General features: G+C 46.9%; 1 protein-coding gene and 1 pseudogene across 6 annotated transcripts in view; one reads left to right on the top strand and one right to left on the bottom strand.

The window, feature by feature from the left end:
* Positions 1–386: 386 nt before the first annotated feature.
* Positions 387–11,662, bottom strand: LOC140634850 (prefoldin subunit 1 pseudogene; annotated as a pseudogene).
* A 221-nt stretch (positions 11,663–11,883) lies between these two features.
* The window catches only part of PRELID3A (PRELI domain containing 3A), a 50,047-nt gene continuing 46,010 nt past the window's right edge, over positions 11,884–15,920 (top strand). For 3 of the 6 annotated variants that reach the window (XM_072828655.1, XM_072828656.1, XM_072828657.1), the window contains exon 1: positions 11,884–12,005. In XM_072828655.1, coding sequence (XP_072684756.1) covers positions 11,974–12,005 — 32 coding nt within the window. In that variant the 5' untranslated portion in view covers positions 11,884–11,973. Of the gene's footprint in view, positions 12,006–14,875; positions 14,933–15,920 lie in introns of all 6 variants that reach the window. The other 3 variants (XM_072828659.1, XM_072828658.1, XM_072828661.1) reach the window with 3 other exon arrangements.

Below are 15,920 nucleotides of genomic sequence, written 5' to 3'. Positions count from 1 at the left end.
ATAAATTTATTTTTTATTGGTGTTCAATTTGCCAACATACAGAATAACACCCAGTGCTCATCCCGTCAAGTGCCCCCCTCAGTGCCCGCCACCCAGTCACCCCCACCCCCCGCCCTCCTCCCCTTCCACCACCCTTAGTTTGTTTCCCAGAGTTAGGAGTCTTCATGTTCTGTCTCCCTTTCTGATATTTCCTACCCATTTCTTCTCCCTTCCCCTCTATTCCCTTTCACTATTATTTATATTCCCCTAATGTATGGCTCCCATCTTACCTCTCCTGGGAGTTTGTGACTCACCCCCAAGGAAGAAGAGTGTTCTGGACAGGGGTGGCAGATAGAGCCAAGATAAAAAATACAGAACTGGGGTCCAAAGGGGTATCATGATGAAGTAGAAAACACAGGGTTATGAGATCATCCAAATAAAAAGTCCACCAGGGCAGAAGAGAAGTTTCTCCACATGGGCCCCCCACCTGCCCTTGCCAGGAATGGGAGGGGGCAGGAAGCTTTGGCTGGAGATTTCCTACTGTGCCCTTCGTGCCATCAGCATCTCCCGGATGTTGTCCTCAGCTTCCTTCACACTCCGCTCCAGGTAGGATTTTTTCTGTTCCAGTTCTTTAATTTTTTCTTCTGCTATTTTCTGTTTCTCTAACAGTTGATGGTGAATTACCTCCTTGGACTGAAGAATAAACATTCTTCCTACACCTTCATACATGTTAGTCTCATCTACCAAAGTCATAATCTCTGTATCTGTAAGATGTGCGTGCTTTTTCGTTCTGTTTAGCTGTTCAATCCGTATGTCTGCAAGCTTCACCTTCTGCTGAATGTCAATATCTTTGGCTTGAAGTTCTGTGAAGGCCTTGTTCAACTCCAGATCCACGGGAGCCACCGTCTTGGTTCACTCGGTGCACCTGTGCCACCAAGGGCTGTTTACACTGTTTCCAATTTATTTGTACATCAGACGCCAGAATGAACATTCTTATTGATGTATCTATATTCATATCTATATTTATATACCTATATGCCAGTATCTATTCAGAGGATGATTTCCTAGCAGAGAGATTGGTAAACACTTGTTTTTTGTTTTTAGGTTGAATATAGTTGTTTTTAAAATAGTTTTCTTTTTTTTAATTTAAATTCAATTTGCCACCCAGTGCTCATCCCATCAAGTGTCCTCCTTAGTGCCCATCACCCAGTCACTTCATCCCCCATCTCCTCCTCTACCCAAACTCTTTGTTTGTTTCCCAGAGTTAGGAGTCTCTCATGGTTTACCTCCCTAATTATTTGCCACTCAGTTCCCCTCCTTTCCTTTATAATCCCTTTCACTATTTCTTATATTCCACATATGAGTGAAACCATATGATTGTCCTTCTCTGATTGATTTACTTCACTCAGCCTAATACCCTCCAGTTCCATCCACGACGAAGCAAACACTTTTTAAAAAAATCATTTAGAATAGAACTTCAATAAAAAATATTTTAAAAGAAAATAAATAAATAAATAAATAAATAAATAAATAAATAAATAAATAAATAAATAAATAAATTAAATAAATAAATAAATAAATAAATAAATAAATCTTTTACAGATGTTTGGGACCAGGAACCAGAGACAGTTCATGCAGAGCTGTGCCGCCGTATTTCCCCACTAGGTGGCAGGAGAGGACTATCTATCTCTCAGACAAGCGTGCCTTGTGCATTTCAAAAACTTGGTAAAGGAACTTAGAGACATAATATTAATGTCTCCTAGATAATAATGAATAAAAGAAGGACATGACATCAATGCAAGTTGTAACAGTGCAAATTCCATGAATGACAACAGCAGAACATTTAGAATCTTTTTTATTTTTTATTTTTTTTATTTTTTATTTATTTATTTTTTTTAATTTTTATTTATTTATGATAGTCACAGAGAGAGAGAGAGAGAGAGGCAGAGACACAGGCAGAGGGAGAAGCAGGCTCCATGCACCGGGAGCCTGACGTGGGATTCGATCCCGGGTCTCCAGGATCGCGCCCTGGGCCAAAGGCAGGCGCTAAACCACTGCGCCACCCAGGGATCCCTAGAATCTTTTTTAATCACCATTTTACTTGGTAATGATGAAATTTTTTCCTTTTAAGTAGGTTCCATGCCCAAGATGAGGCTTGAACTCACAACCTCCAGATCAAGAGTCACATGTTCCACCAACTCAGCTAGTCAAGCGCCCCAATAATCAAATATTTTTCTGAAAGTGTTGGCCACAATACTGTACGCAAATCTAAAGCTCCTAGATTTTGCTCAGTCCTGTCTTCTTGTGAGAAAACTGATGATTGTTTTGGACACCGCCCCCTTAGTCATAAGCCATCGTTTGCAATGCCAGCAGGCATAATGGGAAGGGGGTTTGCAAGCTGGGTAGGAAATGGTATCTTCTGTTTCTAATGAAAAACTACATAGGCTGTGTGGGATAAAGTACCCAGAAGAAGAAATAAGGAGCAAAATTTAAGCTGTGTATTGGAGGGACTTACTTCAGAAATTATATGTAGGGGTTGAGAAGAGGAATTAATTATGTAATGGAAACATACGCCATAGAAAGTAAAAGGTCACGGAGATATGCTCTATTTTAGTAATGTGCCAGAGGATCTTGGCCGTGTTGAGGTTCAGGATAGTTCTGAATTTAGCTTGAGAACATATCTTTGGATTCCAAGGTATTATATATGTAGGATCTTAGAAGATCTAGATGCCAATGGACCTCTGCCATCTTGTTCTGACAGCACGACAGTGTGAAATCTCTGCAAATCCAGTCTTTACCTGTATTTGAGGATCAATTACACATCAGAGTCTAAAGAGCAGCAGGTGCTGTGTGGAACCATTTGCCCACTATACTGCAGACCTGAAACTAATGTAACACCGTATGTTAACTAATTGGAATCAAAGTAAAAGCTTTTTTAAAAATCATGACCTAGGGCAGCCCCGGTGGGTGGCTCAGCGGTTTAGTGGCGCCTTCGGCCTGGGGTGTGATCCTGGAGACCTGGAATCGAGTCCCCCATCGGGTTCCCTGCATGGGGCCTGCTTCTCCCTCTGCCTGTGTCTTTGCCTCTCTCTGTGCATGTGTGTGTCTGTCATGAATAAATAAATAAAATCTTAAAAAAAAAATCACAACCTAATTTTTGTTATAATCCTGGGATGAATGAAGCAATATCCATGGCAAATGGGCAAGAAACAGTTCTTTTTTTTTTTAAGATTTATTTATTTATTCATTCAGAGAGAGCGAAGAGAGAGGCAGAGACATAGGCAGAGGGAGAAGCAGGCCCCACGCAGGAAGCCCGATGTGGGACTCGATCCTGAGTCTCCAGGATCACACCCTGGGCTGCAGGCGGCGCTAAACCGCTGCGCCACCGAGGCTGGCAAGAAACGGTTCTAAAAGTTCTTTAAAACTTCTTACCTACTTGGAGGTTATTTTCTCTCTGAATTAAAAAAGCGTTTAAACTGGCACAGCAGTTTTCCAACTTATTTTTTTAGCATCAGACTCTTGTAAAAATGAAATTTTGACACAAGATCTCAATATATCGAATCCAAACTGATAAAACGAAAAGTAGGTCTAGCTGAAAGACTTTCAGAAAGAGGCCATCCGGCTTCCTGGAGCACTTGACTGCATGGCTCTGCCACTGGTTACTGCAGGTGGAGACACACCCGCCCTGTAGCCAGGCCACTCCCAGGTTCATGACTGCCCTGAAGTCATCCCTGACTCACTGAACAAGCAATTATCAAATGCTTACTGTTTGCCAGGTCCTGGACAGTCCTGGATATACAAAACTGAGTAAGGCTCGGGCCTCATCCTTGAAGAGCCCACAGTCGTGTGGAGGACTCCGTTCCCCACGTCAGGGACCCTTACCACTGCCTAGGCTGCTCATCAAAAAAATGCCTATTTCTGGGTTTCCCCTCAAGGTGCCAATTTAAAAGGTAAGAGGTGGAACCCAGAAATCTGCCGCCTTAATAAACATCAATCTGGTGGGAGAGGCAGAAACACAAACAAGGATGTCATCATCATAGAACAGTACACTGAGAGTCATGGTGGAAGCATGCAGGAGCAATCACAGGAGGGCCTGGGAGGGAGCAGCACCCAGAGGCAGTCAAACATAGCTTTAGAAGGGGGTGTGACATAGGCTGATGACACGAGTGATGTTTGGGCCTGGAGATGGCACCATTGTGTGCGGCTAGCTGAGCAGCAGTGAGACCAGGTAGGGGGCCAAGTAATGCAGAAGAGAGGTGGTGAAGGGCTGGGCTAGCTCAGCGGTGGCAGATGGTATCCAATACTAACCATGAGAATGGCTGACACTTGTTACTGCCCACCAGTCACTGTGCTAAAGGACTTTCCCTGTACTCTCATTAAATTCTCACAAATCCTACAGGGTAGCTACTGCTAGAATTCCCATTTCATAGATCATGACATGGATGTTTGGAGAGGTCAAGCAATTAGCAGAAAGGAAGGCAGGACTGTTCATCTGCAAACCTATGCCTTTAACTACAACGACTAAATTACATTGGCTTGGGGGACCTCAATTGATGGCTCAGTGGTTGAGCGTCTGCCTTTGGCTCAAGCTGTGATCCTGGGGTCCTGGGATCAAGTCCCCTTCCCTCTGCCTGTGTCTCTGCCTCTCTCTATATGTCTCTCATGAATTAAAAAAAAAAAAAGTCTTTAAAAAATAAATCACATTGGCTCTTAGAGTATATAGAAGAATGAATGGATTAAAACAATCCGTAAGAGGTAAATTCAAAGGACTTGATGATTGGTTGGATGTAGGATGTAGGGGGTAAGGAGCTACTTTAGCTTGGGGTGCCTGGGTGATACCAGAACCCTGGACAGTGAATTCTGGAAAGGAATTTGCTTATGGTAGAAGATTCTTGGGCCATGATAAGTTTGAGGTATGGACCTAGGGAAAATCCCTTGGGTAACTGGATAGATGGGTGTGAGGCTTGGGATTGAAATGAGATCAAGATATAAGTTTGGGGGTTAGTAGAAACCATGAAACTGCGCAGAGCTCGCTACACCTCTGGCTAAGTGTTCAGGAACTGCCTAGGGGTGCAGTGAGTCTGCCCAGCAGCCTCTGAGCTAGCTCTATCTCTGCTCAAATAAATCTATGGAACAAGTACATTGTTTCATTTCACATTTGTTTTATTTTTTAAAAGATTTTATTTATTAATTTGAGAGAGAGAGCATGAGTGGTGGGGGATGCAGAGGGAGAGGGAGAAGTAGACTCCCTGCTGAGCAGGGAGACTCACACGGGGCTAGATCCTAGGCTCCTGAGATCATGACCTGAGCCGAATGCAGATACTTAACCGATTAAGCCACCCAGATGCCCCTCATTTTACATTTAATTAAAAATAACAAATCTTTGCCTATTTAAGTGGAGGGTGGTTAGTAATTGCTCCTCAGTTTTCTGCAAATCCCGAGCAAGGAAAAATCAACCCACCTGGTTTGTTTGGGATGAGTAGGTGAGTGAAAGAGCTCAGGTCCTGAGCTCCTCTAAGGATGCACAGACAGGTGCAGAGTCAAGGGGGAGATTTGAAGGGCTTTGTGGGGGGTGGGTTTCAAGTTGAAAGTTGGCTGTATTTATAATCCAGGGTGGATGTGGAGTGAAATGCTCCGTGTGTGGGAGAAATGGGTGCTACAGAAGAGATGACTTGTGGAGCAAGTGCCTAGGGGACAGGGGACCCAGAAGAAGAGCAGGGGTCACCTGAGACTGGAGGGTGGGAGGGGAGCTTGGCCTGGGTCTAGATAGTGATAAGAACCACTACATACTGGACACTTGGTATGTGTCTGGCAATGCCGGGCACTGACAGCCACGGGCCTGTTCAACCATTCTACGGTCAAAGAGACTGGGGCTCAGACAAGTTAATCAACTTGGTCAAGTTCATACAATTCGTAGGTGGTGATCCAGTGTTGAACCTGGGCAGCCTCCCTCTGGGGATGGCGCTGTTAACAACACAACACACTGTATGGCCCAACCTGTCTTAAGCAAAGGGTCTGAAGTTGAAAGAGATCACACCTCCTAGTTTAATTGTCTCCCTTTAGCAAGAAGTAAAGTCATTTGGCCAGAGTGAGGGCACAGGAACTGAAGGAGAGGCATGGAGACAGTGGTCAAGGTTGGGAATCACTTGGGGGATGATGCTATCCAAAGACAAGGAAAAGTATCCTTAGAAGGTCTGGATGCAACAGGGCACCTGTTGTTCCCTCTGCAGTTATTTGTAAGATTATGACTTCTCACAGTAGCACAGAGGTCTTTGGGCCCTGGCCAGAGATGGTAGATTGTAGTATCCATCCAACATGAAGAGGAGAGAACTGGGATCAGTTGTGTGTGAACTGTGGCCTAGGAGGAGTGGGGACAGCAGGAAGGTCAGGAGACACTGATGGAATGGGATGGAACAGAGTGTTCTGGAGATGAGAAAGACTGGAGGCTGTGGTCAGAGGGTGGGTGTATCAGCTGGGGGCTTTATGCTAGAATGTGAATTCAAGTGACATGAAGTAATGAGAATATTTATTATGGCATGGCTGTGAGTCCCTAGCTAAGGGCATTTCAGGCCAGCTGAGAAGGGGTTCAATACTGCCTTTATCCTATAAATTTCCATTCTTGTGCTGATTTCATCTTCCTGCTGGTAGCAAGGTGGTCAGACCAGTTCCAGGAGTAAAGCAACAGAAATGATATTTTCTGATCTTTGGAGCAAAGAACTTTCTCCCTGCAACCTCACAGCAGGCTCTCTCATGCTCAGTGACCAGCATTGGGTCACAAGCTGGCTCCTGAGCCAGTCTCAGACCCTCAGACCTCAGCCCAGCACTGAAGCAGGTGGGGTGGGATCTGCCTTCCCTGAGCACTTACTGATGTGAGAGAGGTGCCACCTAAATACAGTCATTGTCCCATTAGGAAGGCAGAGAGTCCCCCATAGTGAGATATTGGAGCTTGAGATGCTTAAGGTGAAATTCAAAACATAAGCAAGACCCAGGCAGCAGGCCTGGTGGGGAGTGGGTGGTTGAAGTCAAGTGGGGATGAAGGTATCTAAAGTTAGGAAGGCCCAGGACTCAGACGCTGGAGCTTCTGGATGGATGATCCACACAGGTACTGATAGTGCCAAGAATTAAGGCAATAGTGGTGCCTGGCTGGCTCAGTTGTTAGAGCCCACGACTCTTAATCTTGGGGTTGTGGGCTTGAGCCCCACATTGGTCATGGAGTCTACTTTAAAAAATAATAAAATTTGGAAAAAAAAAAAAGAATAAAGGCAATAGATGGCGAGGGTCAGGGAGTGGGAATGGAGAGAGGGACCCTGTAAGCCAAACTACCAACTCTTCAGTAAATGACAGGGATGAAGCACAAGACAGAAGGAGGGTGGGTAATCCTTCCTTTCCTTCTCTTTTAAACCCAATTGATTATAAGGTCTTTAAGTGGGGTAGCCCCGGTGATGCAGCGGTTTAGCGCTGCCTGCAGCTCAGAGCCTGTCCTGGGGACCCTGGATCGAGTCCCACGTCAGGCTCTCTGCATGGAGCCTGCTTCTCCCTCTGCCTGTGTCTCTGCCTCTCTCTCTCTGTCTATGAGTAAATAAATAAAATCTTTAAAAAAAAAAAAAAAAAGGTCTTTAAGTGTTTCCAAGTCTTATCCCTACTGTGCCAGCCCAAGCACTCATTTCTCCTCTGTGCTAGCTAGGGCAGCAGCTTCTAGACCAGGCCTCTGGTCTACTTCTTACCACTTTCCACATTAGCCATCCCTTTGAATCATCTAGGGGAGCTTTTCAAGCTCTTGAGTCTAGACCACATGACAATTCAATTAAATAAAAGCCCCTGGGTGGGTTCCAGGCATTAGTATTTTTCAAGGCTCCTCTAATTCCTCCAACACACAGCCACGGTTGGGACCACCACTCAACCTTTCATGATGTGGCCCCTTATCATCTCCAAAGGCAGTTGGAGCAGATCTCTCCTATTCACTCAGCGGATCGAATATGTTAAGCCCCTTTGTTCCAGGGACTGGGAATGGAAAAATGAAAAGCACATGGTTGCCTCTCCTCCAGACACCCACCTGGGGATATAAGCACACACACACTGCTGCAGTAGAGACTCGTGGGTGCCTCGGGGCAGGCAGGCTCCAGGGCATCCAGGCAACTCTGAATACAGACCTGGGATAGGCAAGGCTCCTGGGGAAGATGTAATACAGCATCTTCATCTCCTTTTCACTAAGCACCACATAGCCAGCCAAGTGTACTTCCCTGATTTTGCTTGTATTTTGAACTGTTTTAGAGATCTCAAACTCTAAAATCTGTCAAAACTCCATGTCTTCAAAATAAAACCTAAACTTCTTGGAATGAAATATAAGGCCCTTTGTGATATGGCTCCTTGTCTACCTTTCTAGTTTCAACTCTTCCTGCTTCCCCCTGGGCCCTGCAATCCAGCCTCACAGGAGACTTACAGCCTCCTAAGAGCAGTGTACCCCCTCACACTTCTGAATTTTTGCATATACTTCTTTTTTAATCTGGAAGATGCTTCCAGAACAAGCATGGAGGAGCACAATCTGGCTGAAAGAAATAGTATGAGCGAGCATCTGATAATGACAAGGAGCACCTTGCCCAATCCCACTGGTGGATCAGGCCGGTGGATCACAGGCAGTTGGTCTCCATTGGTATCAGAGTCCCTGGGAGAACTTATTAAACCACAAATGCCTGCCCCCTTGCCCACCCTGCCCACTGCGTGGTGGGGCTGAGGGGGTGCCCAGGGTCTCCATCTCTAAGAGGCTCCTAGGGGATGCAGCTGCTGCTGCTCCTGGAGCAGATTTGGTGTACCAGCACAAAGGAAAGTGTGGTCTTTGACCAAAAGTGGAGGTATCAGGATAGGACTTCAAGCAGGGATATGACTTCCGTTTGTGGTTCAAAAAATATCGATTCATTGTGTACCTACTATGTTTCAGACTCTGGAAATACCAAGAATAAGGATAACCTAGTTCCTAGTCTCCAAAGGTTTTTATCCAGAAAACTACCGACGGTCCTAATACAGGGTGGTGAATCTCAGAGGGAGGTGTGTGGAGGCCGCACAGATGGGGTGACACCTGAGCCAGGCGTGGCTTCCTGAGAACCCACAGCTGTGTGGCAGACCTGAGGGTGGGGCATGGGCAAGTGGCTGTGCAGCTGTGTCGCAGGGTGCAGAGACAGAAGGTGGTCTTCGTTTCTTCTCCATTCTACTAGCTCCACCACCACACAGCAGGTCTCTGCACCAAGGCACTACCTGGTCAGGTCTTAGTTTCCTCACATGGTGCGAAGCAAACTCAGCAGCTCCTTACTCTCAAACCTGCAACAACCTACAGGGGCTGTCTCCACTATAGTGTGTTCTAACTCACTCAGCATCCAGTGCCATTCCTTAAGCCTCATGCTCCATTCGCATTTGTGGAAAATGCTGATTGTAAATGATGATGCTCTTTATTTTTATTTTTTAGATGTTTTTTTTTTTATTTATCTGAGAGAGAGTGAGAGAGCATGAACAGGGAGGAGAGGGAGAAGTAAACTCCCTGCTGAGCAGGGAGCCTGACTCTCCGTTATATCCCCAGGACTCTGGGATCATGACCTGAGCCGAAGGTAGACACTTAACCTACTGAGCCACCCAGGTGTCCTGATGATGCCTTTTAAAAACCAAAAGAGTAGTACCTAGCTTCCTAGTGCTGAGCACGTAGGACATGTTCCACACCAGCCAGATCATAATTGTGGGCCATGGTAGCAGAGGTGTGAGGGGGAATCGTGCAAACCCCACCGTCCAGGCCTATATGGCTAGCTGAGGTCTGTCAGCAGCTTAGCCCTCGATAAGGAAAGGTCCTCCCACAGGAAAGGACACCCTCACACACACCCCTGCTTCAGCAGTTGCACCATGGGCCTTATCAGCCAGGTGGCTCTTCCATCTGCATTGCTCTGAGGACTCTCTGCCTAACCCCCTCTAGAAAGCACAGAGCCTGTCTTGCCTTTCAGGTTGCCAAGGCAAGGCCTGGGAATGGCCAGTGCTTGTTTTCAGCTCCATCCCTTAATGTGTGAACACCAAGAGAGCTTTTATACCTCCTTGAATCCCAGTTTGCTCATCTATAAAACAGCTATAGTAACACCAACTTTAAAAGATTACTATAAGGTTAAAGCCATAGGCAGTAAAGGTCAATGTGAGTAGATGGCAGAGCCATCTTCTGGCTGGTTCTGTGTGCTCTTTCCACTTCACTAGCTCATTGTACAAATAGGCTCTGGATGCCCACTCAGTGCCAGGTGCTGTGCTAAGTGCTGGGATTCAGTAGCAGGCTAGAGGTCCCCTGCCCTCAACCCCCATCTCATTCTGCACAGCTTTGTCTTCCTTACAAATCAAACACCTGGGGCAGCCTGGGTGGCTCAGCAGTTTAGCCCAGGGCCTGATCCTGGAGACCCCGGATCGAGTCCCATGTCAGGCTCCCTGCCCTCTGCCTGTGCCTCTGCCTCTCTCTCTCTCTCTCTCTCTGTGTGTCTCTCATGAATAAATTAAAAAAAAACAAAAAACAAAACAAGCACCTGCTTTTTTTTTATAAATGTATTTTTTATTGGTGTTCAATTTGCCAACATATAGAATAACACCCAGTGCTCATCCCATCAAGTGCCCCCTCAGTACCCGTCACCCAGTCACCCCCACCCCCCGCCCACCTCCCCTTCTACCACCCCTAGTTCGTTTCCCAGAGTTAGGAGCCTCTCATGTTCTGTCTCCCTTTCTGATATTTCCCACTCATTTTTTCTCCTTTCCTCTTTCCCTTTCACTGTTTTTTATATTCCCCAAATGAATGAGACCATATAATGTTTGTCCTTCTCCGATTGACTCATTTCACTCAGCATAATACCCTGCAGTTCCATCCACGTCGAAGCAAATGCACCTGCTTCTTTGTACCTGACTCTGGTTGTGGCAGTGTGGAAAAAAATCTGAATTTTCCCTGGTGCAAAAGGAAAAAAAAAACAAAAAACCTCTTTTTTTTTTTTTTTTTTTTTTAAAAACCTCTTCTTTCCCTTCTTGAAGAGCATTTACTCTAGAAAACTTGTACGTTCTTTGTCCTTTTAAGATGTGTGTGAATATTTTTGAAAAGCTTTGTAGGCCTTTTGCCAGTTTTAATCCAGCAACGTTTTTGCTCAAGGTCCTGGGAGCCCTGTCTTTGAAATGTTAGCTCAATTTCCGGGAGCACCTGGCTTTAAACCTACCTTCCATGGTAACGACATGAGATTTCTATTGCTCCTTTGGATAAAGATAATTAGCAAACAAAAGCAGCCACTGTAATTACCAGGAAAATTTAGGGTGCATTCTGTGTGACAAAAGCTGCTGTCGAGTCCTCTCACGTGAGAACATGGATGTCGGTGATTTCTTGCTGTCTTTGCAATCTCCGTAGGGGACCGCCTGTGATGCGCATCACATTCTGGTTTAATGCTGACTCAATACTAAAACTCTTTTCTGTCTCTTCCATTCCCTTGGAGAGTTTTTTGGGGGGCTGGCAGGAGATTTTTATTTTTCTTTATATTTCCCAACAGAAGAAAGCAGCCTGGCTGGAAAAAGCTTTGGGCGAATTTGGACAACCTGACCAATGAGAATGAGTCCCTCACCTCCCATCCCTGCATTTGCGCGCACCACCCTGCCGCAGCGAAGGAACCCCATCCGCGGCCACGGCCGAGGCCTGCATCACTATTTTTAGCCGCCACCACCCTCGTGGCCCAGGGACAGGCAGGCGGGCGGTGCCCGAGGGCGCCGGGCCCCGCCGAGCCCCGCCGAGCCCCGCCGAGCCCCGCCGAGCCCCGCCGGCCCCGCCCCCGCCAGCCCCGGCCCCGCCCCCGCCAGCCCCGGCCCCGCCCCCGCCGGCCCCGCCCCCGCCGGCCCCGCCCCCGCCGGCCCCGGCCCCGCCCCCAGGCTCCGGCAGGGAGGCGCCGGGCGCGCAGAGTCGGGAGCGCGCAGCCGGGGTCGGGAGCCCGCGCCCGGTGCCGGCGGCCGGCGGCGATGAAGATCTGGAGCTCGGAGCACGTGTTCGGGTGAGGTCGGGCTGCGGGCCACGGTGGGGTCCGGACCCGCGCCTCCCCCCGCCCGCGAGCCGCGGGGGGCGGCCGCGGAGAGGCTGGACCCCAGACCCGGCCCTCGCCGAGCCCGCCCAGCCCCGCGCTGGCGCTCGCAGACCGCGGCCCGAGCATCCTCCCCAGAGGGGGGCTCTGACCTCCTGGGGCGCCGTCGGGCCGAGGACCGCCGAGCCGGGCGGCCCGTGTGAGGGAGGGGCTGCCAGGCACCGAGGCAGGGGTGCGACCGGGGAAGCGGGGGCGGGGGCGGGGGGGCGGCCTTCCCGGGGCCGCGGAGGGCGAGGCGCGGGGAAGGACCTCGGCCAGCCGGGGGGTGGGGTACGGCGGGGGCCGGCGAGCGCCTCCGCGGCAGGGCGCCCCAGGGTGCACGGAGGCCCGGGGAGGGGGGAGCGGCGGGGGGCTCCCCGTCCCGCGCCCCGGAGCAGGCGGGATCGCGCGGGCACGCCGCGCACCTGGGGCAGGGCCGGGCATCGCAGGGAGAACCGAGGCCTGCAGAGCGGTCCTCCGCTGAGATCGTGCAGTGCAGCCGAACACAGACGGGGAGCTGTGCGCTGGGAGGAAGCCAGATGTGGACGAGGCTTGTGGGGGACTTTCACCCCGAATGCACTTGTGGGCGTGGAAGGCCTCCAAGCCAGCATGGAGAACAGAACTGTTTAAGAGTACCCTCGTGGCCTAAACGGTGTCTTCTCCTGACTCGCTTGATACGTGACACGATGAAATCATCCTTTAATATTTTTTTTTTTAAAGGAACAAAGATTTTTAAAGATTCCTTGGCCCCACTTAGAGAAGCATTTCGTTTTTGCAAAAGAAAATGCTGCATGAAATGGAATTGTCATCCTTTGGCCTATTTATGTAAAATTATTATAATAAAAATGTATCAAGTGGTTTAAAACCTCTGAAATTATTTTTTAATGAGATCTTTAGACTTTATGGGATTCAATTTTAGTGTTGATTTTTGCACAGCCTGCAGCCTTTCTCAACTGGGATTCCTTGAGAGATCCAGTGAAAGCCCCAGTGAGAATGACTCCAGAGACTCTTTGCTCGATTTGGGACATAACTGGCACCATCAGGATGCAGAGGGGAGAGATTAAGTCATTGCAAACGGTGTGCCCAGGCAGTGGGGCTCAGTTTTCTCATTGAACACCTGAGAAGGACTGCCCTAGAAGTTCATGAAATTGAAATGTTGATTAACAAGCAGCACTATTGATAAAATTCACCCCCTTAAAGTGTACAATTCAATGATTCTTAGCCCATTTACAGAGTTGAACAACCATCACCATAGTTGTTTTAGAATGTTTCTGTCATCCTACAAAGACTCCTCATTCCCATTCACAGGTACCCACTACTCGATCCCAGCTCCAGGCAACCACTGATCTGCTATTTCTATAGCTTTGCCTTTTCCAGACATTTCTTATAAATGTCATCATACAGTATAGGGTCATTTGTGCCTGGCTTCTTTTACTTGGAACATATTTTTTTGAGGTTCCTGGTATGGTTGCATGTATCAGTCCTTTATTCCTTACCGCATTCATTTTGTGTCCCTGATACTCTCTACTGGTGCCTGGCACACGCATGCTCAGTGAGAGGCTGAGGAATCTCAAAGAAACCAGGTGCCCTTCCAGAATGAGGGAGGCTATCCACCCATAGAATTCCAAGCTGCTGTGGACTACGTGCTGATCCTCTGCTGGTGATTTTTGAGTTTAAAATTGGCAAATGTGGAATATGGAATGCAACTGGCTAAGGATGATGTTTGGTAGCCCCTGTGGCAGACAGGTGGCAAATGACAGGATACTTGTGATGGCAGACCATCATCTGTAGGACAGTACAAAATTGGAAGCCTGGGTTTCCAGCTAGGCTTATTAAGGAGTTTCCCTTTGCTTAGTCCCTTAAAATGACTGATTTCTTTTTCCTTTGGCGATTACAAACCTTTCTTCTTTCTTTTTCTTCTTTCTATACTTGTTTCCTTTTTATATATTTATTGCTGTCAGGTGAATTTTGATAGGAAGTTAATAAATTTACTCTTAAAAGGCAAGAAATAATCAAGCACAAAAAATGTGGTGTTTATCAGGTTTTCCTCTTGTGTCCACATTCTGAAGAAACCCCAGGGCCCAGGGGCACCTGGGTAGTGCAGTCAGCTAAGCTGATTTCAGCTCGGGTCGTGATCTCAGGATCATGAGATTAAGCCCCACATCTGGCTCTATGCTTAGTGCAGAGTCTGCTTGGAAGTCTCTCTCCTCCCTCTCATTCTCTCTCTCTCTCTCTCTCTCAAATAAATAAATAAATCTTAAAAAAAAGAAAGAAAGAAAGAAAGAAACAAACAAACAAACCCCAGGGCCTAGAGATGGGGAATAGTAGAGAGTAGCAGAGAACCATAACACACTTACGGAAATGGAGAGCCCTTTGGGAAAGCCATCAGAATCAGCATGTGTGTTACCTGGAAAGGGTTCGGTATAGTTTAAATAGTAATAAAAGACACAGGACTGAAATACAAACGTATAAAAAGGGGCATTAAAAATTAACATGTTTATAAATTTCATCCTCACAGCATTGACCGAGGTTTCATATAGGCCTAGAGCAGAATCTTTAGTAATAGCCAACACAAGTAGATTGCTGGCAGCATCAAGGTCATACACTCCTTGGACTCCAGCAGCTGCCAGGAAAGGTATCTAGTAGGCAGTAACCATCTCAGGGGAGTCCGGAGCTGTGGAGGGATGAGGCCCTACAGCAGGCTTGCTTTCCAGCCAGGAGCATGGAGAAGCACCCCCCCCCCCCACCTTTTCTCTTAAGTAAGAGAAATTGAACATTACAGTGCTGTTCCTTTCTCCCCACAGGCAGACAAGATTTTGAATTTGGTGGGTGTCAGCCTTCTGAAGGTCTGTGTTGCAAAGGTCTGTTTGACTACATTTATGTGTGTGTGTGCATGTTTATCCATAAGCAATACACAATGTCACTTGTCTTAAAATGGAAATCAGTGCATCACATGGCACAGATCTTTTGACCATTTCCCTTTCTTCATAACACTGTGTTTTTGAGGTGTGTGTGTGTCTCATAGCTGAGTGATATGCCATTGTATGAATATGTCACAATTTATCCTTTCTCTTATTTGAAGGGACATTACATTTTCCCCTTTATTCCATATCATACTGCAGTGACCACCCCTGTGTATATTTCCGGTCCATTTAATTAAGGGCCCACTTAGGCCAGCGATTCTCAAACTCTTCAGCCTCGGGACTTCTTTACACTCTTGGAAAATATTGGGTACCCCAGACAGTTTTTATGTGGGTGTTATCTACCAATACATACCATACTAGAACTTAAAATTGATGAATTCAAAAATATTTATCAATCCATTAAAATCAATAATGATAAACCCACTTCATTAATATGAGCAACATTTAAAAAATTTATTTATTTATTCATGAGAGACACAGAGAGAGAGACAAAGAGACAGGCAGAGGGCGAAGCAGGCTCCCTGCAGGGGAGTCTGATGCAGAACTTGATTCCAGGACCCTGGGATCACATCCTGAGCCAAAGGCAGACATTCAACCACTGAACCACCCAGGTGCCCCCAAACAACATTTTTATTAAAAAACACACCTGTATTGTCCAAAAGCACAAAAATTAGTAAGAAGAGTGTCACTGTTTTTTTTTGTTGTTGTTGTTTGTTTGTTTGTTTTTGCTAATTTCTGGTATAATAGAAGATAGCTTGATACTCTGTCTGCTTCAGCACGCAGTGTTTTGTAGTGTGTTGTTTTGGTTCAAATAGGCGAATAAAACCCAGCCTCACACACTTTATGAATAAAACCCATGTGGTATTTTAATAGTCTTTTAAAGTGATTGTGGCTACTTTAATTTGCTACTACAACAAGACAAGCG

This window comes from Canis lupus, chromosome 6, assembly GCF_048164855.1.
Source record: "Canis lupus baileyi chromosome 6, mCanLup2.hap1, whole genome shotgun sequence".
NCBI classification, from domain to species: Eukaryota; Metazoa; Chordata; class Mammalia; order Carnivora; family Canidae; genus Canis; species Canis lupus.
The sequence above is the reverse complement of the archived record's forward strand: the minus strand, read 5'-3'. Positions and strand labels throughout refer to the sequence as shown.